This window comes from Tinamus guttatus, unplaced genomic scaffold, assembly GCF_059628265.1.
Source record: "Tinamus guttatus ecotype Peru unplaced genomic scaffold, ASM5962826v1 Tinamus_guttatus_pri_ptg000530l, whole genome shotgun sequence".
Taxonomy (NCBI): Eukaryota; Metazoa; Chordata; class Aves; order Tinamiformes; family Tinamidae; genus Tinamus; species Tinamus guttatus.
In genome coordinates, this window is record NW_028289064.1 from 4256640 (window position 1) to 4280367 (window position 23728).

The window sequence follows — 23728 nt, forward strand, 5'->3', positions numbered from 1 at the left end:
TACAAATAAGAATACAGTTTTTTTTTTTTTTTTTGCAGTGACATTTGTGGAGATCTGCAGTAGTTAAACATCTCCGCTCTGGTAATTAGATACATCTGTTGCAGAAAATTGGTCTGAGTCTATAAACCACTTCTGCTTGGCCAGGTGTAAATTGGGCCAGCAAACATTTTGAAACTGTACAAAAAGTGCTATAAATGTGCAGCTACAACCAGAAATGTGGTTTTATAAGTGACCTCTTATGTCTATCTGTTTCCTGAGACTATTTTCTGAGCTGGCAAGATGCTGTGTTCTCCACATCTTATTTGCACTGCAAAGCATTTGGATACAGAAGCAGCAACAAGATTATCTTCGGTCTTGCACACAGCAGTTCCACTGTATTCTAAAATCTTCATGAATGATAGATAATGATCAAGACCTAATTACTCTAAGGTGATCCCTGCATACAGTACTGCAGGGAGCCACACAGCACCGTTCCTGCTTGCTGGAGCTACGGGGAAACCTTGCATTTCTGTTCCTTTCCCCCCGAGGAAGGCAGAATTCCTGGGCTATTTACCTGTTACCAGCAGGAGTGGCAGCAGTGCCACTGCGGCAGCAGCTACGGGATCACACAAGTGCTTGGACAAAAGCCTTTGTTCTCCTCCCACAGGCAGTTTTGCTATGAAATCCGCAATCTAAGATGTGTACTTTTGCAAGATTTTTCATCAGAAATTATTCAATAGTTATGACCACACCATGCACTACAGGATTACCAGTCATTAAAATTAAAAGCATTCTTAAGTAACACTGCTGATCAAGAACAAACTGGATTAGAAAATAGCCAGAATTTTGCGGAAGTCCTTCTATCCCATAAAATATAAGGGTCCTTGCAGTTAAGTTGTTCGCATATGACAGAACTGGTGTATGATATTTGCAGAACCTTTTCTTGCACATTACCTTTAAGACAAAGCAGTGATCTGTAGGTGCCTTGTACTTCACTTTGTGCTGAGTACCATAATAAACATTCATATTCTCAAACTGAATGAAGCACGCCAGATCCCGGGATGTCTGCAAATGAAAACCAAGCACACCCTGGTTAGAAGGAATTAGACCTTGATGCAAGACTCATTGAAGGACTGTTTCTAAAATGCAGTCACACTGGTTTTTTTTTTTTTTTTTTTTTTTTTTGTCATGGAGGTGACTAAGGAAAACTGAATTTGAACCGTGTGCATTGTTAATCTAACAACTGGAAGGGGTCAGTACACACTGGGTATAACATGTAACATGGCAACACTTTGCTGTTGTTCTGATTTTGCTGTGCTTCAGTGCTTTGTGTGCAGGTTTTGGTTAAAGATTAATAAGACTGAATAGAAGAAAAATATTAATAACTTTAATACATATGTAGACCTAATCAAGTTCTTAGAGTTCTGAGGGGAGAAAGAAGGTTGGGGTTTCTAAATTTGGGTTCTAAATTGCATTAGGAGCTTGTTTTTCCTTCATATTTGTAACAAATGCAAATTCTCATTAGGGAATAAGCTCACATCTCAAGTGTTCTGCTTTGAATTTTCTCAAATTTCCTGGCATCATTCCTTTTCTGTTTATCATAATATTTCATAGTTCATAGTATGTTGCTGAAGTAACAAGGTGTCTGTTGCTGGCATGCTTTTCTGTACAGAAGAATTCTGCTACAAAGCAACCCTTTTCTATCTTCTGGAGGGATATGCAAAAATGGCCATGTCATTGCTAAATGACTAACCTTAAAATTGTAGGAAAAAAAAAAAGAATAAATCCCATCGCTCTCTCTACTCTCTCTATCTCTCTATATTGCTAAGGCCAAGGTCATATTTCAGCATATGATGAGTCTTCTGTGCCGTTTTTAATCTTATTGTTAATTTTATTAAGATACACCCTTCAGGGGAGTTTATTTATGCCAATGCACTTATAAATTTGCAGTCAACTGGGTTTGCTGGCAAGATTTTGGAGGAGAGGAAAATCTCCATATTCTACCTAGATAGAGCTTCTCTATCACCACAGGCCCCCCTGAAGTTCATGTGATTTTGTCACTGACTGCGATTTTCCAACACTGCAAGTTCCTTAGCATGCTCAAATCCATGCTATATAATAAGGAATTGCTCCTTTCCTTTAGGAACCTGTTTCTGGAAATTACTGTGCATGCAGGTATTTTCTTCTAAGTAAGGAACAAATTTTCATGCAAGGGGCAATCAAAGGCACTTATTGCTACTACTCTGCAATTTTAACATGACCAGTCAAAAGAATATAATTAACAGAAATTACTTTTAAAATTGTGTCTGCAATTTAAGTTCAGCTGTTTTGTGGTCCTGTCCATTAGCAACATTTTTTTTTAATTAGATGCAAGTAGATTAATGCTGAAGAAAGAAACTAATATGAATATGCTGATGGGTGCCTCATTTTTTTTTAAAGAAAGCATGCTTGCAAAATTATGTGAAAGTGTCTCTGCATTTTCAAAGGTCTGCAATGTTTTTATAGCCAACACAAAGTGCCCAAGGTATGCCAGAATTCTTAGGGCTTTTTTTTTAAAATAAATAAATAAAAAAACATGATTATAAGATTAATTTCTAAACAGCTGCAGCAGCTGGAGATATTATTGTCCACCAGGTGTTTGTTTCTGTACCTCAATGAAAGACTCCAGCCCCTCTGCAGGGTCCTGCCGTAGGGCTCTGAGATGTGAACACCCAGCACCCTGCTCACCTACCAGAGCTTACTGTCTCCCTAAAAGAGATCTGTACCTCAGCCCCAGTTCTTCCCACACAGGGCCCATTCATCAGCTTAAATCACATTAAGTGTAGATTTGGGCTACGAGTCTTTCTCTGGGCTGGCTGATGCGTGGATGTTTGCATCCTTTTGCTGAAGCTGCTACTGAAGCGAACAGAACCATCTTAAAGAGCTGTGACGCTCTCCTAAAGAACTTGAGGCAAGGTCCTATGCCACTGTGCCTGGCTGGGCTGGCAAGGCGGTGGGTTCCCAGCTCTCCCACCATTCCTTACTACAGCTTAGTTGTAGACCGGGTGGCAGAGAAGTGCAGTGACTGGCAGGCAATAAAGTCTTCAGCCCAAACGGCTGTTCCAGGGGGCTGCGTAACTCCATCCTGACCCTACATTTGCAGAACAGCAGCTGAAAAAGCAAAGCACTTTCCTTATCTCAACTATGACGGAAAGTCACTGCAGGATGCAAAAAAGGTGGGGGAAATATCAGTACCTGCTCATCCTGCTGAGGCACCCTGCTGCCGGCCACCGGGGGTGGCAGGGCACAATGACATGTCCTATATGGCCTTTTCATTTGACCCCTCATACGCTCTTTCCTCTCTTAACAGCTTTCCAAATAGAGTCCTAATTCCTAATTAATAAGATGGTGTGTGTGTGCAGAATGATTTGAAGACATTGTACCAGGGTCAAGTAAAGTCACAATAAATTGCTGTGAAAGTAGCAAAGCAATCTAGATCTGTGCTTCACTGAGGTTTGGTTATAAACACAGGTTCCTGGAGCAGCAGCACTGAATGCCTCTGTGAGCCATGAACTACTTCCTTTTCTTCCTTGTGATTCAGTCAGGGAATGGCAGAAAAGTCTCACAGCACAGATCGTAACAGTGATCAGCACTAGAAATCCTCTACCATCAGCACTAGAATTCCCATCTACAGCAAATCTGAAGCACTCACAGAGCTGTAAGCAGTAACGCTTTGCAAAATAGTAAAAATGATGCACTAGTCGCAAAGCAGCCACCCCAGCTGCCCCATGGAAACGCGCCCCCGGCAGCCCTCACGCGCAGCACGCTCGGGACCGCTTCGCTTCCCGGGGCTGGCCACTCAGGCCCTTCAAACACGCCGCAACACTGAATGTCAGAGCATTTAATTCTATCAAGTGCCTGCCTGTGTCTCACCTCTTTCTACACAAAGGGCAGTTGGAAAAAGCAGTAAAAGACACAGCATATTCTCTAGGTAAAGATCACTAGAAAAAAGGTGAGTGGCATTTCTACATGGTGGTTAGTAGCGCAGAAAGTTCTTATCAAACAAAATCAGATTCCTCTTTTTTTTCTGAACAAGAAATGACTCTACTTGAAAATTTTTAAAACATCTGCAATTCCTCCACAGGGAAGCTGCATAAGTGAAGCATTATTTGCAGCATAACACCAACTTGCGGGCGCTGTGTTGTTTATCTTTTCCCCCATTGACTTCTGAAGGATCGCTATTTCATTAATGCTTTTATCCATGCATAGAAATCAAAAGGAGGGAAACGTGACAGGATTCAGTGACAACACTCTAATATTTGCACAAGTGGTGTGGCCAAAGTTAAAACAGCAGCAATAAAAAACTCTTAGAGGCATCGGATGCTCCTCTTAAAATGTCACCTTGGGAGTTCTTCACTTTCACCTCCATGAATTGTTTTATTGCTAAAAGGCTTATTTTGCTTCCTGACCTTGGTTTTTCCTTTGGGTACATAATAAATTCCAGAAGCCCGTAGAAGAAAATAACGCCTCTTCCAGGATTTTTTTCCATCTTCTTTTAAATAAAGGGCCCCTTCAAGCTCTGGCACAATGACAGATGTCCCGCAGAAGCTTTCCTATGTGACAAGAATAATATTACACAAAAGAAATGGATTTAAACAAGACTCTATTAATACATAGCAGAAAAAAATGCTCCCTTAAAAAAAAAAAGATACTCGCTGTGACAGTGAATGTATGAATATGCGAAATGCAGTTATAAGAGAGCTGATTACCTTGGACAGGCAAATTAAAGTTTTCCAGACTAATGTGGTAACCCGGCTGTGCAAGTTGGGTGCTCACACTGGAAGAGAAGGTCTGCAAAAACTGTGCTCTCTGAAAGGTCTAGCAAAAGAACTACCAAAGGTTTTAACTAGACAAAGATGTGCTCAGTGGGGGCAGCAGAAGAGAACACTTGGTATCACTGCTGTTGCTTTTTCACTGCTGCTGTATCTATAGGTTCTGTGGAGAAATATTTTTTCAGAGATTGTCTTTAGATAGCTGGAATAGCTAGAGAAAAATGCCCCCCTCAGTGTTTGCTTTCAGTTTCAAATGCATCATAAACACTCTTTGAACATATACACTCCTTTGCTTGAAGGACCTACTGCTGAGCATTTTTAATGCCAACACAACTCATGTTTTCATTTAAAAGTTACCAAGACTTCTGCTGGCTGAGATTTGGTGCCTGCATGATCAGATACCGATTTGGAAAGGGGAATCCCTAGGCACCCTGAGAACAGCATAATTTCCTAAACTTTTACCAAAGCCCAGGAGGGCTGTGATATATTTTTTTTTATAAAAACATATAAGTTTTTAAGTTATATATCTTATAACTCTAGATTTTTCTCTCTCATACAACTGATTTAAAACTTTAAGAGGGAAGGCAAGAGTCTAGACTTCCTGAAAAAAATGCCAAGGTTCTTCTGTTTTAGTACAGATGATAATTTTCGGTCATGAGAAGAACATGTACTTCTCCTTCAAAAAGCAGTAGTTCTGCTACAGACCAGCCTTACCCGTAATCCACTGGTGCATGCTGCACAGTGCTTCTTTATTTGAATTCATACAACCTTGTTTTTACTTTGTTTCATGGCATTAATCTTCACAGATTTGAGGACTTCACTAAACCAAACCAGTTTCATACCACTGGGTTCTAGCAACAACAACAAAAAAATTCCCAACATTTATTTTCTATGATAAATATAAATGTAATCCTAAAATATTTATACAGAAATAAAATCCACATTTTTAGTGGTGAGCAGCAGCTGCAGAGGAAAAGTCACAGACTAAACCTAAGGCACAAAACCGCTCTGAACCACCACAGAGCTTCCTGTGATGCCCACAACGCGCTCAGCCCGTTGCTGCAGGCAGATGCAGATGGGAGCAGGGTTTTGGCAATGGTTGCATCATCAGCCTAGAAAGTTGGCTTACCTCCAGTAAAGCCTCTTTGTTTTTCTCATTCATCTCTTTGCCTCCATTCTTCCCTTTGTTTGCTAGGTAGAAATTCTGAGTAAGACACAGAAGAAATTGATGTTAGTTATAGAGACAAGGCTGTTACCCCACTCAATATATATTCGGCCTTTTCATCCTGGGTGTCCAACTAACCGATACGAGAGGCAGATGTTTAAGGAATCCTCTTGTTATAGACAACCTAAATCACAGGCTGCCTGCCCACAAGTTTTAATTCTTTGAATTTAATTCAAAAGCAGTATAAAATTACTTCTGCTCATATACATACAGCCTCCTTCAATATTAAAAAACACTGGCTTAGGCCTTCTTTTTATTTGGCTGTTTTTCTGGAGCAAGGGGTTTGATTTCATCATTCCAACCTGCACAGCTTCCTGTATTATTACAGAGGTGTTAGAGAACATAACATTATATTGCACACTGATGCTGACAGAGAAAAAGCAATACCAAAACCAGACAGCATTTATTTCTAGCAAGTCATTTTTGGTAGTTTGCCCTCCTCCGTGCCTGGTGCTTTGGACATGCTTCAGCTCTTAATTTTAACAGCAAGTGCTTCATTCAAAGTCACTTCCCCCTACTTTTACAACTCATTCCCTGTAGAATATTTTTATCCAACGAAATAGTTGAAAAGCAAGAGGAAAGCAGGGCACTGAGTGACCACCACAACAGCTTGGCATGTGCAGTCCAGATCCCTGCTTGGATCACAGGCCTGCGTTTGGGAAGGGGCTCCCTGACCCTGGGAGAGCAGCTCTGTGGTGCGCCACGCATGAAGGCCCCGGTGCCTTCTGCCCCCGCAGCCCAGGGAGCAGAGAGCCTCGTGCTTGCTCACAGCTGCCTGCAATCAGCAACTCCAAGCGGCAGAAACACTTTTGCCCACGTCCACACCACACAGGAATTGCACAGAACAGCTATGGTTTGAGGCATGTGGGAAGCAAGCAGGGGATCAGGGAGTTATGCTGTGCCTTGAGGGACATTTGGAGCGAAGATGATGCACACGAAGTGCTGGTGTCAATCATCTTCTAAAGGAAGGGCTGTGCAGAACAGCCACTTAGATTTGCAAAATATGTGGTGAAGGGACAGTCAAAAGTCAGGCTTGCAGAAAAAGGGTAGCAAAGCAGCAAAATCTGCTTTCTACAAAACAAGCAAAAATGCAAAGACTCAGCAAATTTTGAAAGGTATCCCCTTAAAAACTATTGTAATTTTGTAATTTGTCAGCAATTCTGTAGAAAGAAAAGCAGCAGAGTTTATCTGACATTTCGTATCTCCCCACCTTTATTTTTTGGTGATATACGCCTTAAGGTTATGAGAATGTAGCAATATCTACATGCATTTTTGCTCTGGTACTCAAAGGCTAAACTGCAACACATTACCAAACATTACCAAAAGACTAAGGAGAAACATAAAAACGATGAAAGCAGCATGCTGTCGCTACACCATACGAAATAAGCACACAAGCCTGCCATGGCAACACCCCGTGTTTACAACAAAATGGCTTAGAAGTGAAACCTTGCTTCTCCACACAACCACATCTCCTTTCTCAAGCAGTGTTTTGAGCAGCAGAATACAACACTCAGGGCAGATGGGTTTTGGAAGGCACCAGGAGAGGAAGGGGAAGAGGTGTGGAGGGTCTCAAAAGCAGTTCTTTGAAAACTGCTTTCTTAAAAGTTCGCAGTAAGTCAGTCAGGCAGAGCCCTCAGAAACACAGGCACCTGCAAGTCTATCTATGGCATGGCCATGAGAAGGAAACTGGAGCTTCCAACAGAACGGCTGCTCTTACTGGGAAACAGGCTAAAATTCTTATATAGGATTGATAGCAGCGTAAACGGCCTGGGCACATTTTTACTCTGCTCATCTGCCTTGGTTGGACATCAGTGTACTGATAATAAGAAAACAAAGCTGCTCTGATTACAACTGATTGACGTTCAAGCATCTGGCATTTATTTAGCAAAAGCACAGACCACCCTGTGCCTACACAGTCAATAGTAAAGGAACAAAGTCTGTAATGACATTCATGCTAGATCACTAACAAAGTAGCTTTTTCATCAGGGAAACAGGGCTCTGTCACCCAAACCAACATAACACAGATGTACGATTTCATCTTTCACTTCTCAACACACATTTCATCTATTACTGAGTACCTCCCTTATGTTTCTGCCTTCCTGGTATCTGGAAGTACATGGTGCTTATTGCTTGCCAGTGGCTGAGGACCTGGAGAGCAGATTGTGCACTGTACTTGTTTTCTCCCTGTGTGGTCTCCTATTTTTGATCAGAAGTGTTCATCATGTAGGAGGCAGCCACATGCGTCCACCAGAGGTCATTCTAAGTCACGGTAAGAGGCAAGCTCCTGTCCGAAGACACCACTGGGAAAAGCATGTTTGATTTGGGATATTCAGCCATAACTGTGACAAGATTTGGCTACAGGCAGCTTACTGAATAAGTCCACCAACGTGAGAATTCACTGGGTATTTTATTTCCAAAAGAAGGTGTCTCTCTCTTGACAGACAGCTGAGCTTACTCAACAGGATGGATCCATCCTCTTGGCATGATAACTTTTGAGTACAAAGAGTTGTTTAACCCATCAACGTGTGCCGGCACACGTTGTCTTTGGGTCTGCTTGTTTGCTCTGTTTGGGTTAGTTGCTGCAGAGATGAACAGCCGCAGGGTTTTGCTGAACTCATCCCTATGCCTGCAAGGACCACGGACCAGCTGAGGCCACCAGGAAGCCAACTGCTCTCCTGCATCCCTCTGCCTGATCCAGAATAATGCAGATGGGTAGTGCTAGCCAAGCACAACATCCCTGCGAGACATTATGCCAACATTTCCCCTGTGCTCGTGCAGGCCAGGGTAGGACAGTACCAAAATTAGCTAATGACCCACCTATGATTTTGTTTTATAGGGAATTCCATATACACAAAGGGAGCGCCTGTAAAGATTTCATAGCCAGTATGAGTTAACTTGGTGCTTTGTACTGTAATCTGCAGAATTCCCCAAGTTTATGCACACAACCTGTCTACTTAGTCATTTCTCTTTTGTGGAGGCAGGCAAAATATTCAGGCCTGCTGTCTGTCCACTGTATAATCCTCAAACAACAGCAGAAGAAAGAAATGGTTTTGAATTTTGAATTAAAATTTATAAATCTCTGATGTCACTCGTAAGCAAACCAAATTTGGATCACTGCAGGAGCAGTACCCGTAACTACTGCACTGCCAAGCCTCCTGAGCCATCTTCCGTATCTCTGCATTTGTAAAAATGAAGAGATGAAATACACTAATAGAAAAAGACATTAAGATCACTAAATATTGGAAGCACAGTGAAAAACACTTCTCCTCTGTCTTTTCAATTTATTTGTGCATTTGCCAGCCCACTGAACAGTCATTTTCAGTGCCACACTTCTGTTCTCATCACAGAGTAACAGTGGAGACAAAAACATCTGATTTACAGAGTCATTAATGGCTGGAGAAGTCATTAAAAGAATCAGCTGCTGGATATCAAACAGATTTAACTGGCTTCAATATACATATCTGATAATAGAATTCAGTATAGCCAGCCTGTTAAGAAAGACATTAGAAATTCTTACTCCATATCCTTTTATATCCATATCCATACTGCTCAGTAATCTTATTTGGGGAAAAAAACAAAATGAGAATTCAGTGTTTGCATTCTCTATTGGAGGCTACAGCTCTTGCTCTTGGTTTACCAACTGGGGAGCAGAAGCAAAAAGTACTTGCTGTATCCACATTTTTACTAATTTATGTAAAAACTGTACAAAAAAGTTCTGTATGAATGTGGTGTTGTTTACATGGTTTCATTTCTTCATCTGCTCCTACCAGCAACAGAGAAACACAGAAAATCAAAAATCTTTTAAGCAAAAATCAAATATGCAGTGATTTAAAAGCATGACTAAAATTTAGAGTCAGGAGTTTAGATTCAGCTGTACCTTACAAATAACCTTGCTCAAATAAAACAAACATGTTTCCTACATCTTTCATTGTGATATAGTCTCTTTTAGCTGAGAATTACTCTGAAGTCTTTGAAAAGAGGTGTTGAAACCTGACAACCTTCCATTTCAAAGGTCAGCCCAGCATCCTGGCACCACGTGACAGAGTGTCACCTCTCCCATGTTATAAAGGTTTTCTTTATTTCCACGTGTACTGATACATATTTTTGTTTCACTCTTTAGTCATGGACTCATGACCTTCTGTCTCTACAGATGAGTCACGGATGCCATTTGTAGAACAGGCTTTTACTGTGAAATCCCTGCAGGGTAAATTACACTCCAGCGAGGAGAGGGTGAAAATGTGCCTGGTTTTGTGAAGGAGAGACCGCGGGCTCTGCCAAAGCTTTTTCTCGAAATGCATTCCAAATGCTTTCAAAATTTGTTCTGAGAAACAAAGGTGTGATAAATATTAGAGGACCTGCATGATGACAGTGACAATCTTTTGTAAACAGCTACTACCAGACGCTGAGCAATATGTTGCAAGCAGAGAAATGGAGGATAACTCCTGCATTTCATAACCTTAGTTGCTCTTTAGAAAATGAAATGTTTAAGTAATTGTTGTTTATTCGATATCAGGTACATGTCTAGTTATATTGGTATAGAAAGACATGAGGAATATTAGCACAGATCACCGATCTCTTCCAGAGCTCCACCGGCACTGGTGGTGGTGCTGTGTTTAGGAATGCATCTAATTAAATCACTAATTTGTCTACAAATAAAATTTGGGTGTCTGACCGCCCTTGCAAATTGCCTCTTTCTTCTAGAAAAAAAAAATCACAAGTTACCAAATTGAGGCTTTCATCCCTGCAGAAAACCTCTGACGGAAGGAGCACTAAATGGGAGCACAGTAAGGCCAATGCTGCTGGCCAGTGAGAAAGCACTCTGCAATTTCTGTACGCCCCGAATGAACTCGTGAAGCAACCTCAGCATAACCTGAGTGAGGAGCAGGAAGAGGCCCACAGTGTAAGAACACAGCACCACAGCTCTGGATTTCAGTTTCCCTTGTTTGCACAACCATTTCTGTAAGTAGGTAGCTGCACAGTCACGTGCTCTGCCACCCACCAACTCAGCCTCTGCGTTGATTTACTCTGAGACTCACTGCAGATTGTATATTCTGTTTTACCATGTTTTGTAATCCAGAATGAGCTCTGGCTGTACGATACTGATTATTTTCTGCCAAAAGGAAGTAGTGCTGATATGACTGCACTGTTCCGTATGCCTCACACTGTGTGAATTTACTGAGCCTGACAGGTGGTTAGATGCTATCACTGCCAAAATAGTGTGATGGTCACGACTGAAGCAGTTTCCCCCTAAGCCCTCTTTAGGGCTTATCACAGAGGTGCTGAAGCTCAAGGACTGCAAACATGTCCTGAGCAAGCTCAGTGTGAGCGGCAGGACAGAGTTAGGATCTTATCTGAGTTTGTTTTGGGTCACCTTTATTTCTAATGGTCATTGCAATCAAAACAGCTAGAGTCTCCACAAAAATCTGCTCCTCAAAAGGTACTTCCAGACCGTGCCCTGAGCCATGGCAAATAACATTACTGGTGTACAGGTCAAATACACCACCTAACCACTGCTACTACTTGTCTTTAACGTGCCCCAGAAACTATGATATCCTGAGCCGTCATGTATATTTTACTTCCAAACGTGGCTTCAGCTGTTTAATATTAAAAAAGTCAACATGAATCCATGTACGCTGCGGGGTAAGTTTTCTTTCCCTTCTGTGGTTACTTGCTATGTGAATGAAGGAAACTTCCTCTCTGCAGGTTTTATTTGAAGCACTGGCTCAACTAAAAAAACCTTCCCAATTGAACAGCTGAGTGAGCTTTGCTGCCAAATTATTTATTTTACTTTTTTTTCTTCCTGCAGTGAAGGATTGCTCATTGTTACCTTGCTGTCCTCAGGATCACACCAGATATTAAGCAAGGTAACAGACATCTGACAAAGCAAAAAAATTGAGCACCAGAGAATCCAGCACCTGTATATACCAAAGTCTTTGTAAACATCGTTTCTATTGCATATAACCAGAAAGAAATGATTTATATATATATATACTGTATAATTTGTAGCTGTCATTGTGCACGTCCTCATTTTACAGAGTCAATGTGCACAGAGTTCTGGCTACCAAAGTTTTCTTCCACTCTTTCAGGTAAACTTTCTCGTTAGTACTCAGCATTCTTTTCATATAGTTTCAAGTGCAAGTGGAAAAAGTTAGCCTGTAAGGAAAGGCTGATGCTCATCTGTGGAAATCATGGTGGATACTACAGTACTGACAAAATTCAGGTTTTTACCATTGTCCCATCTCACTCCAATTCTGAGAGCTGTGCCTAGGCAAAAGCCTGTACCAGTGGAGAAATACCTGCCTTATTTTTTACCATTACAGATATGGCTTTAAAAATATTAACAGAAAGGAACAGAAAGAACTAATTTTCACATGCTTCATCTTTTTGATGTCTTTTCATCTTTTTGATGTCTTCTTTTTTTGCTGAAGTATGCATTTTGCTTTCAATAATTTAGAACTGACAGAGCAAACCAATAGGGTAATATGCAACATATGGACTACATAATTGCAGACTCTTTTCCAAATATCTTGTTACCTTACCTGGGGATTTTTAAATAAAGCATATTTTTCACTTTTTTCCAAAAATAGAATCTTATTCTCAGTATCTCGAGTCCAGCCTGACAGCACTTCAACAACATTTTCATGGTCTTCAAAAAACCTTTCTGGAGAGACAAAAAACCATAATGTAAGACATTCAAACTCACTCTCTCCTCTCCCAAGGCTGCAAATGGAAATTCCTGTTTCTGAGTGAAATCATTAGCTGATGTTTGTTCGGAACTGGCGAGCCCAGCCCTCTTTTCAAAGAGCAAAACCACATGAAAACAGTGTCCGGTGGAAGCACAAATCAGCTACAGACCATGCTCTATGTAGCACTGGCATCTTCTTGGACTCCTCCTGCATTTCTCTGCTGCTGCTGAGAGACTGTGAATGGTAGAAAGTGTGTCCTGACAGGAGAAGACAGTTACACCCATGTCCCTCAATGATTTCAGTGTTTTTGTGAGAAAATTAATTTTCTTATTTTTTTATTTACCGAAACAAGTGAAAAATCACTTTTTGCCACCAGGAAGAAGGCTATGCATTCAGAATAAAATCTTTTCTTCCAGACAACCACATTTAAAACCAGAAACAGTAGAACTAAGAAATAGGAAGGCAAACTGATAAACCAATGTGAAGATCTACTCTTTCACTCAGCATATCAGCAGTTAAAAACCTCACCAGAGAGGGAGAGGGAGACCTCATGTCAATCCTATCCCTTACTTTGCTGACTGGAAACTAAATCTGTCACCCAGAAAAGCTACCAGGTTATGCTGACATTAAGGAACTCTTGACCTCTCCTTCTGGACTTTTGTTTTTATGAAGTAATTTAACAGTCACATAAATCCCCTTTGGAAGAGAAAGGATGTCAGCCTGATTTCACAAGCAATTTTGGAAGCACCTATATGCATTTCTCTACAAATTCATTATATGTGATGAAAAAAAAAACAAGGCTAAGTTTCAGTATGATTTTGGCAGTTCCTATGAACAGCTGTATTCTCTTTTCAGTGGTCTCTGCTGACCACATTTCTCAACAGCCTAGATTGGCTTAGTGTAAGAGAAGATAACCCAGCACATATTTATGAGCTCTCTGTAATACGGCTTGTTATTTTGTCAGGAGTTCAGTGTGACCCCTCAAAACTAACTTTTGGGAATTAAACAACTGCCAACTTCTATGAACTACAGACTAGACATCATGGCCAGTTCATACATAAATTGCAGTTTCTTAACAACACAAACTTTGTTATCCTACTTCTTTTGTGTTAATAATACTTTTCATTTAGCAATTAGTATTTCTGCAATAAACTGGAAATATAAAGTATCACAAAAAACCCAAGCAACTACTTGAAAGGTAAACAGTATCTTATATTCCAGGATAGCTCTAAAATAATTCTCTAGATGTAGGAGCAAACCTATTTACCTAGAGTAATTATACTGGGGAACAGAAAGAATACAATGACTTAATTTATAATAATTTTGTAGCAGTAAATTCACTAACAGCATCTAAATTGTTTACTTAATTCTGTAACAGCACAGCACTAAGTAATCAAAGAAGATCTGGGATTCTGAGGACATAAGGAGTGGCATGCAATTACCCTTAAAAATTTAGTATATTCAGATAATGTGCTTAAATATATAAAATGTATAAAAAGATAGGTAGAAGTTGCATTTCAGCAATATCTCTTAATCTTTTTCGTTTAGATGGAGAAAGATTTTACAGGAGGAAACTACCAGACTGCAAACCTTTAGGTGGTATGGAATATATCTAGTGCACATGTTGTCCTATATGCCAATACCAAATCATGGATCAAAGAAAGGCGAATGTGGGAGTAAGCAGTAAGGAAGCAAAATTTTATTCTCTCATCATGTGTTCTTTAGTTAGGAGCAATTTCTGTCACATCCAGCTTTGTTTGATTTCCAGTCCCAGGCTTTTGTTGTGTTAAAGCTACGATCTTAACATCACTAGGTGGGTCTTTTTTTGATTTGACGGTTTACTCTCTGTAACAAGATATTTACCACCCAGTGTTACATCACTGTCACACTATTGAAAACATTCATGATATTTTAAAACAAGCAATTAATCTAAAAATATAGCTTTTTTAATTGCAACAATTGTCTGTCAGAGTGAATAGACATATTCTGTCATGGATCTTCCGGAATATCAATTCACCAGTCTGGAGTATTTGCTAGATTTGCTTTTTACAGTGAATGTAATTTTCTTCTCTTAGATTCTAGCATGGGAAGCATGTAAAAAGGAAAGACCAGCAAAGACTGTCTATTAAGCATGCTGACAGTAATAAAGCTATCTGGAACTGCCAAGGATAGTAGGAGGAATAAATAATAGCTACATTGTTATAATTTTGAACAAAATGAACTGCATTTTGCTGCCTATTGGAAGCAGAAGAAAGAGTATGCACTAGTTCATCCAAATCAAAATCTGCTGCTGCAAACAAAAGGGCTCCATTCCCAGCTCATTTAGACCAGAGGGTAGGCACCTGCCTTGGGAGTTCATAGACTTTTTCTTTCTCCTACTGATTTACTCCCTTCCCTATGCATCTTCTCTCTTGACTTTTAAAATCGTAAAGAATTACTCTCATTTTCAATAAAACTGTATTACTACAGTGCAAAGCAACCAACATTAACTGAGACTAAAGAGATTCTTTTTTAAAATATTTTAATTTTTTTAACTTTTTTTTTAAAAAAAAGTCTAAACACTAAAATCCCAGTGTTTGTAGCATATGACCTTCCTGAGACCCTTCAGTTTTAGTTACATGAAAGGGAATTGAAAATTTCTACCCAGATTATGAAAAAAAACACAAGTAAATTTTTGTTCAATGGTTGTAGGCATTCAGAAAACAATTTCTTTGCATGTTGTAATCCTAGCACTCATGAATGTTTGTCTAAGTCATGCCAGACCAGAAGAAGCAACTTTCTGAGACATTTAATTTCTATTCAAAGTGACATTTGTGAAATTTCCAGGGACTAGTGACATTTGCAGTCTTAGTTAAGATTAGTGTATACAAAAGAATCTGCCAATATTGCTTCATGCATCATTTTAATGGAGTAGAAAGACTCCTCGGCAGTTATTGTCCCTGAACTTCTTACAGACAGATGACTATCTGCTCGTTCCCGACTTGGAAAAGTCAGGCTTTTTCCAAACCATTTTTTCCATTTCTTTGTTTTAGTGTTGTAGAATCATTATTCCTGAGGTTCTTTTAGAGTGATACTGATACTTAACTTTCTTCGTCCATTTTCACATCTGTCCTGGAAGTTTGTACATTGAGAATGCAAAAGATTATTTCTAGTTTCTTTGGGTCAAACATAACTTCCAGTTTCTCCAGGTCAAATGCTACTGTGGAAGAAAGTTTCAGCAATGTCCCTTTTCCTTCTGATGTGAATGTACTTTCAGTCTTGCCAACAGAAAAGACTCTGAAATAACTGGCAATGAGAGAGTGCTCCAATGTTAATTCATGTTCAGTGCCTGTTTGAGGCAAAACTCATCATGGTGCACCAAAAATGCACAAGTTTTGAACAGCTGCTTCCTAGGGATTTGGAGGCCACATTAGTTACTTCATATGACTCTAGCAAGTGAAACACATGAAAAGTGATTGAAATGCTTTTCAGACCCCCTCGTTAATTTGCAGCATTTCTCTGTCCAGTGCTGCTGGACTGCTCACAGACCTTTTGATCCTGCTGACAGACCCTTGGCACCGCATCCCTCCTTCACAGAGTGGGTTGAGTACGTGTGTAAGGAGGTCCACCAGGGTTTTGACAAACAGAGTAAAATTCCCACGGCCCCTCTGCGTTGGGTAAATTTTGGGTGATGGGAAAGCGGCCTGCAGGAAGCCTCCTGCAAGCAGCAGCCCTGGGGTTCAGAGGTCTCCATCCCTGAGCGAGAACGGCCTGAGTGCTTTCCCACAGCTTTCCCTCAGGATGCTCAATACCACCATCACTTTGCCCTCAGGCAATATTCACAATCCCTTTGTTCAGGTAAAGTCTTTCAGCAGCAAAACCTCACACACAACTGGCACAAGGGCAGTTACTAATGTAATGTTGATGTTACTAATCAACTTTCCAAGCCTGCCCACACCATAGGATGCACGGTTCCTATCTGCTCCATGTTCCCACAGGACCCCATCACCGCATAACTCACCGATTTGCAGCTCTGGGTACATTTCATAGAGACACCAGTCCACGTTGCAGTCGCAATGGGTTTTCTCAAAGAGATTGTCCAAAACATCCCGTGTCACCTGCCGCTGGTCCACCATGAGCGACTTTGAGCTGTTATCGTACATGTGCACCTTGACAACCAGCTGAGCAAGGGATCACAAAGAGCCAGTTAATTTCAGAAGCAAGTAAAAGGCTAGTCTGAATCTGCTAGCACAGATAAGAAAGATTAAGGCAGGTTATTACTGTTTCAAAGGCATCCTGTCCCACTGGGAGCTGAGGGAATAATAAAGCTTGGAAGCTTTTACATTACGCTGCCACCGAAATAAAGATCTTTTCTTGAAAAAAAAAGAAATTAACTTGGTCCTGTGTAGGACTTCAGGAAAGGTGAAACCGCTATGGAGAGAAAGTCTCCATAGAGAGAAATCACTAAATCTTCTAGATACTCAGTTAGGGAAAATGCTTGATAGGGTGACCATGGCAAAAGGACAGCGTATCCTTAAGGAAGGCTTGAAGTGTGGACAGGCATAATTTACTTTTAAATGAGGAAAATGCTGAGATATTTAAATTCCTCTCCTTGTACTGAAAACAGAAGAACATTGTCTCCAGAAGCTATACACAGAACATGAAACTAAACTGGCGAATTGGGAGGGCTTCTTCATGCCATCTTATTTAAATATCTCCTTATTTTACAACAGTCGTATAAGAGGCTTTGGTGTAACAGAGAGAATCTCTGTTGAAGCTGAGGTAGAAGCAGAAAGCAAGGATTCCCAGGAGAAAAACTACACTGTATCCTAGAAAGGAAAGGCAAGTAAAACCAAGGAACTTGCTCTGATTCCAACCCTTGCATATATTCCTGTGTAAAAAAAGCAGCTCAGCTGCAGCACATACTATAGAGAAGAAGAAATGTTGTATGTGCGTAATCTAAAACACATTTGGGGAAAAATGAGATTTTTGTCTGGTTATAGTGTTTCAAATGCTTAGAAACATGCGGGAGACTTCCATCCTTTTGCAAAACTGAAAAGAGCAAATTTCTTTAGTCTTCAAACTTTACTGGAATTCAAATATGACATAGTAATTCAATTATACATAGAACTTAACAACAAAGTAGATTCAAAGAAGTAATAGTCTTACTTCTGCTTGTTTGCTTCAGATATTCAGTATGCAAAAAGAAACAAAAAAGTCTTTGGGAGCTATCTCAAGTTTGGACACCCTCAGATTTATTGGAAGCACTGAACCATTTTTGGAAGACCTTCATCTCAGGCATTTTCCATCTCCTATTTGAGCACAACTGAAATGTCACAACTGTTTTTCCTTTGCACCCACTTTTTCAGAGTTCCTGAATATTTGCAGCTGCTGTTGAGTTCAGCTGGAGTCGTAGGGTATCCCTGTGCCACACATTACAGTGAGGTACACTGCAGTGGGTACAGATTTGGAAACTCGCTTGTGATGATAGGGCATATTTATATAACACACTGCAGGACTGACACTGTCTGGAAGCTTCTATTTTCATATTTCTTGATCTAAAGCCAGCTCTGGTATTTTTGTAGACTGCTGCACTGCCATGAAAGAATTTACAAAACTTGCTAATTTATTTAATTAGGATTTGCTGTCTCTACAGCTATTGCAAAAATGAAGTTTAATACTTCTGGAATCAATGCAGTACAAGTAAGCAACATTTTTATGTACATTCACATCCTCTAGAGCAAAATATCAGTACTGTGGACTTTGCCTCATCACTGAAAAAAAAAAAAAAGTAGATACAGCCTTTCAAGTCCACTAAGAAGTTATGTTCTCCTAGAGACTTCTGTACACTCAGATGACCAGACAGCTCTACAGGACATCTTCTGATGTTTGTTTCAAATTAAAGGCAAAATATGAAAAAAACTAATGATCTTAGTAAGAACTTTATTATTGAGAATAATGAAAACAGATACTCTCTCAACAGCTATTATGCACTTCACTATTTTAAATCCCACCTTTTTAATTTTGGCTTCTTTCATTTTCTCCAATGCAAGTTTAATCTTGTCAGCTTTAGCCTGTGCCTCTTGTTCTTCCTGAAAAGATACAACATGTTCATTATACTTTTCATTAAATAAGGCTAGCAGCTTTACATTTACTTGAAAAGAGTTGTTTCTTGTTATTTATATCCAGAACACTGGGCTTGGGCTTGCTGTGGGAAATCTCACTGTTACAGGGAATCCCTGGCTTTCCTTGAGTCAATCTCTCCAGCCTAAGGGTTTGATTTACAGGCCTAGTGCTTCCTTTTGTTGTCCAGTTGTACAGCTCTTTCATGATCAGTTCTTCATATGCTGCAGGAATGCTTGAAAAATGGGCTTTTCTGCGTTTCCTTATGGGTCACAGCTGATACATAAGAGAAGATGTGGGAAGATCTAATCCAAATGAAAGAGCACCATGGATGCAGCTGCTTCAAAGAAAACTCAATCTCTCTCTGCAGGTTTTAGAGAACTAGAGTTTTTAGGTTCTTACTGAAAAACAGGTTTGCAATAATGCCACTTAACAAATTCATTGACTCAAATTCCTTGGCTTGCTATTCGCAAGCTCTTACTGCATGTGTACTTCCAGAGAGGAGCAGACCTTCAGCTGGGTGAAATCATGGGCTTTCAACCTGGTAAAGGACCCACTCACATCAATGCAGCCACATCTATACCTTTGCATCAGACATCTATACCTTTTTCTGTAAGACCAAGCTCTTTGTTTACAAATGAATGAGATTTGTGATCCAAAAATACTTTGCCTTTATGGCTGATATAAAGATTTGGACTATTTCTTTTTGGACATCTATTGTCCAGCTGTCAGCCCAGGTGATCTGCCGAGTTCAAAAGATACATTTGGGGCATCAACTAACTGCTGTTTCTGGTGCTGCCCTGGACTGTTAATGTTACTAGTGTGTTGTGTTTCTTTCCAGCATTAAATCCCTGGTTCCCTTCACTGATTTCAACTGTGCCTGTCGATCTTTTCCAACTCCACGCTTCCCTTCCCTTAACAGAATTGGGAATTAGTGCTGTGCTACTCACAAGCACATTCAGCTTCCAACCAGTAACTATGGGAGGCAGTTCTTGCCCTGCCTTCACACATTTTTTTTTCTGTGTTACCTTCTCCCTCCATTTTCTATCCTAAAATCACCCTGGGACTATAGGCAGGCCAGGACCAGAATGGCTGTAGTTTATGAGAGAAGCAAGTGCAAGAAACATGTAGGTCTAATTGGGCATTGTCACCACATCCTTCTTCAGACATGCTACAGATTATCACAGAATTATAGAAAAAAAAAGAGTTAAGAAGGTTACATAATCCAGCCACTGCCCAGAGGCAGATTTAGACATGACTAAACTACTCCTGACAGACGTACTTCTTAAAGCACCACTTTTGGGTACTAGCCTCTCGTGGGAGGTCAAAAATACAAGGCGAGGTGTGTGACCTCAGAGAGATGGCTTCAAGCATGATTGCTGTTGTCAGGTTCTCCACTACGAATGTCAGACAATCAGTTCTCAAGTGTCTTTTTCTTTTTCTGCAGAAGGTAATGAAAACTGTAGTGCAGCAGCACCACAACTCACAGATGATTAACGCACTCAAAAACAGCATCTGTCCTCCTTCTACAGAGAACAAACAGCCTTTCAGACCATGCTCTTCTCCTTACCATCTCAAAGTATCTCTCTGCAAAAGGCAGGGAAATTTGCTTTACCAAAGAGGCTGGCTTGATGCAGGCAGGTTTCTGCTGAAGAGCCTTGCAGTTGGAACTCAGCCTTCGCCTGCCTGTGACCTGTGCTGAACAGGGTTCACACATTGTCCAAATCTGTGCAAAAGATTTCTCACCTGAGAGCTTTCCTGCTTGCATAACCTTTGCCTTTCTCAATATAGAAAAAGAAACTAGCACAAAGAAAACAAATCTTCTGTTGAAAAATGTTAGCACTGTTGAACAAATGCTTTTGACAGGCTGAAAGATTTGTTTTCCTACTATATCATCTTAATCACCACCTTTTCTGGATCTTCAAATAGACACACGTAAATCTCGTGTAGATAATGCCACAGAAAATATACAGGACATATTTAGCATAAGGACAGCTTTAAAAAGAAATGTCAGAATTTAGAAACCTACAAAACTACTTCTTTAAAAGAAATGCTCTTATTTTTAATTTTGGAATGCTTAAATGTAAAGTAATAGAGTCTTGGTATTACAGGTTTGAACAGAAGGACATATCCTATGTTTGTTTGACTACAGACAGCCATTAATGCTAAACAAAGTATCACAGAATCACAGAATGGTTAAGATTGGAAGGGACCTCTAGAGATCATCTAGTCCAACCCCTCTGTTCAAGCAGGGACACCTAGAGCATGTGGCACAGGGTGGCATCCAGGCGGGTTTGGAAGATCTTCCGGAGAAGGAGAATCCACAATCTCTCTGGGCAGCCTGTTCCAGGGCCCTGGCACCCTCACAGGAAAGAAGTTCTTCTTCATATGGAGATTAAACTTCCTGTGTTTCAACTTGTACCCATTACCCCTTATCCTGTCACTGGCCACCACGGAGAAGAGTTTGGCCCCATCCTCCCTACATTCTCCCCCCAGGTACTTCTACATGTTGATCAGATCCCCTCTCAAGCCTTCTCTTCTCCAGACTAAACAGGCCCATCTCACTTAGTCTTTCCTCATATGATAGATGCTCCAGTCCCTTAATCACCTTCATGTCCCAGTGCTGGACCCTCTCTAGAAGCTCCACGTCCCTCTTGTACAGGGGAGCTCAGAACTGCACACAATACTCCACGTGTGGCCTCACCAGAGCTAAGGGGCAGGATCCCCTCCCTCGACCTGCTGGCAATGCTCCTCCTGATGCAGCCACGATCCCATTGGATTTCTTGTCCACAAGGGCACATTGCTGCCTCATGGTTAACCTATTGTCAACCAGGGCTCCAAATCCCTCTCTGCGGAGCTGCCCTGGACACCGCTGCTTCACACTCAGTGTGGCATCCAAGACACCTCCAGCTCCATTTCAGCAGGGCTGCTACTCAGACAGTCATCTCCTGGACTGTACCAGTTCATGCTGTTTTTTTCACCATACAAGGTGCAGGACTTTGCGCCTTGATGAGTTTTTGATGATTTTGCTTAGCCTGGTCCTCACACATTGCAAGCTGTCTCTGCACTGAAACTCTGCCATTCATAATGTCAGCCAGTTCCTTAGAACCATTCTCAGGACATTCGCAGATGATCTTTCTGTCAACATTCAAATCATTCTGAAAATGTTGAATGTGGGCCCCAGTATCAATCCCCCTCACTACCAAACACCAGGCCAGACACTGAGCTGTCACACGTCACTATCCCTGGCAGTTTGGTGAATCTTCTGCCCATCTAAGAGGCTTCTCTTCCAGCCTATACTTCCAATACAGTCTATTTAAAAGCTTGATATGTCCAAATTAATATGAGAACATGCTTACACAGCATGGAACAGAACTTTTCTTGACAACATCTCTTGTATCAGTTACACAAGTTAAATAAAAGACTTCCGTTTCTGAAATGGTCTAGCTGCTGTTTTTACAATATTGATACTCCTTTAAGATAGGAACTTATCTTTGAGATACAGGAAAAAAAGCAAAGTTCCTCCCTCATGTTTACAACTTTCATTCCTCCAATAGAGCACAGAAGTTTTCACACCGCAAGTGAAACTTTATCCAGTGAGTTGTCTTATAGTATAGTCAGAAAGGTCCACTTCCTACTGAATTTCTGCTCTTCTTGCTAAATGTCTGCAGTATGATGCTAAACACAGAGGCAACAATAATGTCGAGGTTATACATATTCAGTTTATGGGAACTTTTAAATTGCAATGAAATGCTCAGGATTTTAAGCACAACCGACCAGTACAGTTGCAGATAGGCTAATAGAGCATTTTTGTCACTTTATAATGTTTCTATTCTCTTAATGTAAACAATCCCTCTGCAAAGAAATGAAAAGAACAGAAAGGAAGAGAAGAGAAGAGAAGAGAAGAGAAGAGAAGAGAAGAGAAGAGAAGAGAAGAGAAGAGAAGAGAAGAGAAGAGAAGAGAAGAGAAGAGAAGAGAAGAGAAGAGAAGAGAAGAGAAGAGAAGAGAAGAGAAAAGAGAAGAGATAGGACAAGAAAAGACAAGAAAAGACAAGGGAAGAGAAGGGAAGAGAAGGGAAGGGAAGGGAAGGGAAGAGAAGGGAAGAGAAGGGAAGGGAAGGGAAGGGAAGGGAAGGGAAGGGAAGGGAAGGGAAGGGAAGGGAAGGGAAGGGAAGGAAAGGGAAGGGAAGGGAAGGGAAGGAAAGGGAAGGAAAGGGAAGGAAAGGAAAGGAAAGGAAAGGAAAGGAAAGGAAAGGAAAGGAAAGGAAAGGAAAGGAAAGGAAAGGAAAGGAAAGGAAAGGAAAGGAAAGGAAAGGAAAGGAAAGGAAAGGAAAGGAAAGGAAAGGAAAGGAAAGGAAAGGAAAGGAAAGGAAAGGAAAGGAAAGGAAAGGAAAGGAAAGGAAAGGAAAGGAAAGGAAAGGAAAGGAAAGGAAAAAGCAAGAGACACTTCTATGTTTTTTATTTCAAATTCATGCTTCTTGTGTTGCATCATTCTTCTAATGCATACATTCTCCTCACAGGACTGTGGCAGAGTAGAATTCTTGTTATCTCCCTCTCCACAACCTCATGCTGAAGACTAGAAATATCATGTTTGATTTTGGTGATTAAAACAGATATGCAAGAGAGAAAAATGTGGAGGAGGTTGTGACAACACTGATAAATTGTAGCATATGGGTAAGCCGACTGTTTATAAACAGTACCTACTGATAACTGTGGCATCTCCTAAATAAAGAGTGTCCCATATTGCAGATGGTCTTCATTACCTTCCTTCAATGGCAAGACCAAGAAGAGCAGAGTGACTTCAGTGCTGGATGAGAAAGCAGGTACCTTTTGTGCTCAGCGTTGCACTCAATGTGCTAGCAAATGCCAAATTTTGCACTATTGAACAGCTTTTCCTGTTTCAAGAAAAAATTCTAGATGCAGAC

The 23728-nt window shown here is 40.6% G+C and overlaps 1 protein-coding gene across 1 annotated transcript in view; it reads right to left on the minus strand.

The window, feature by feature from the left end:
• Positions 1 to 23728, minus strand: part of APBB1IP (amyloid beta precursor protein binding family B member 1 interacting protein) — a 42197-nt gene that overhangs the window by 13838 nt on the left and 4631 nt on the right. The window contains exons 4-9 of the mRNA XM_010228048.2: positions 18695 to 18772; positions 16702 to 16861; positions 12555 to 12676; positions 5920 to 5994; positions 4428 to 4571; positions 934 to 1044 (exon numbers count right to left, since the gene is read on the minus strand). Coding sequence (XP_010226350.2) covers positions 934 to 1044; positions 4428 to 4571; positions 5920 to 5994; positions 12555 to 12676; positions 16702 to 16861; positions 18695 to 18772 — 690 coding nt within the window. The remainder of the gene's footprint in view (positions 1 to 933; positions 1045 to 4427; positions 4572 to 5919; positions 5995 to 12554; positions 12677 to 16701; positions 16862 to 18694; positions 18773 to 23728) is intronic.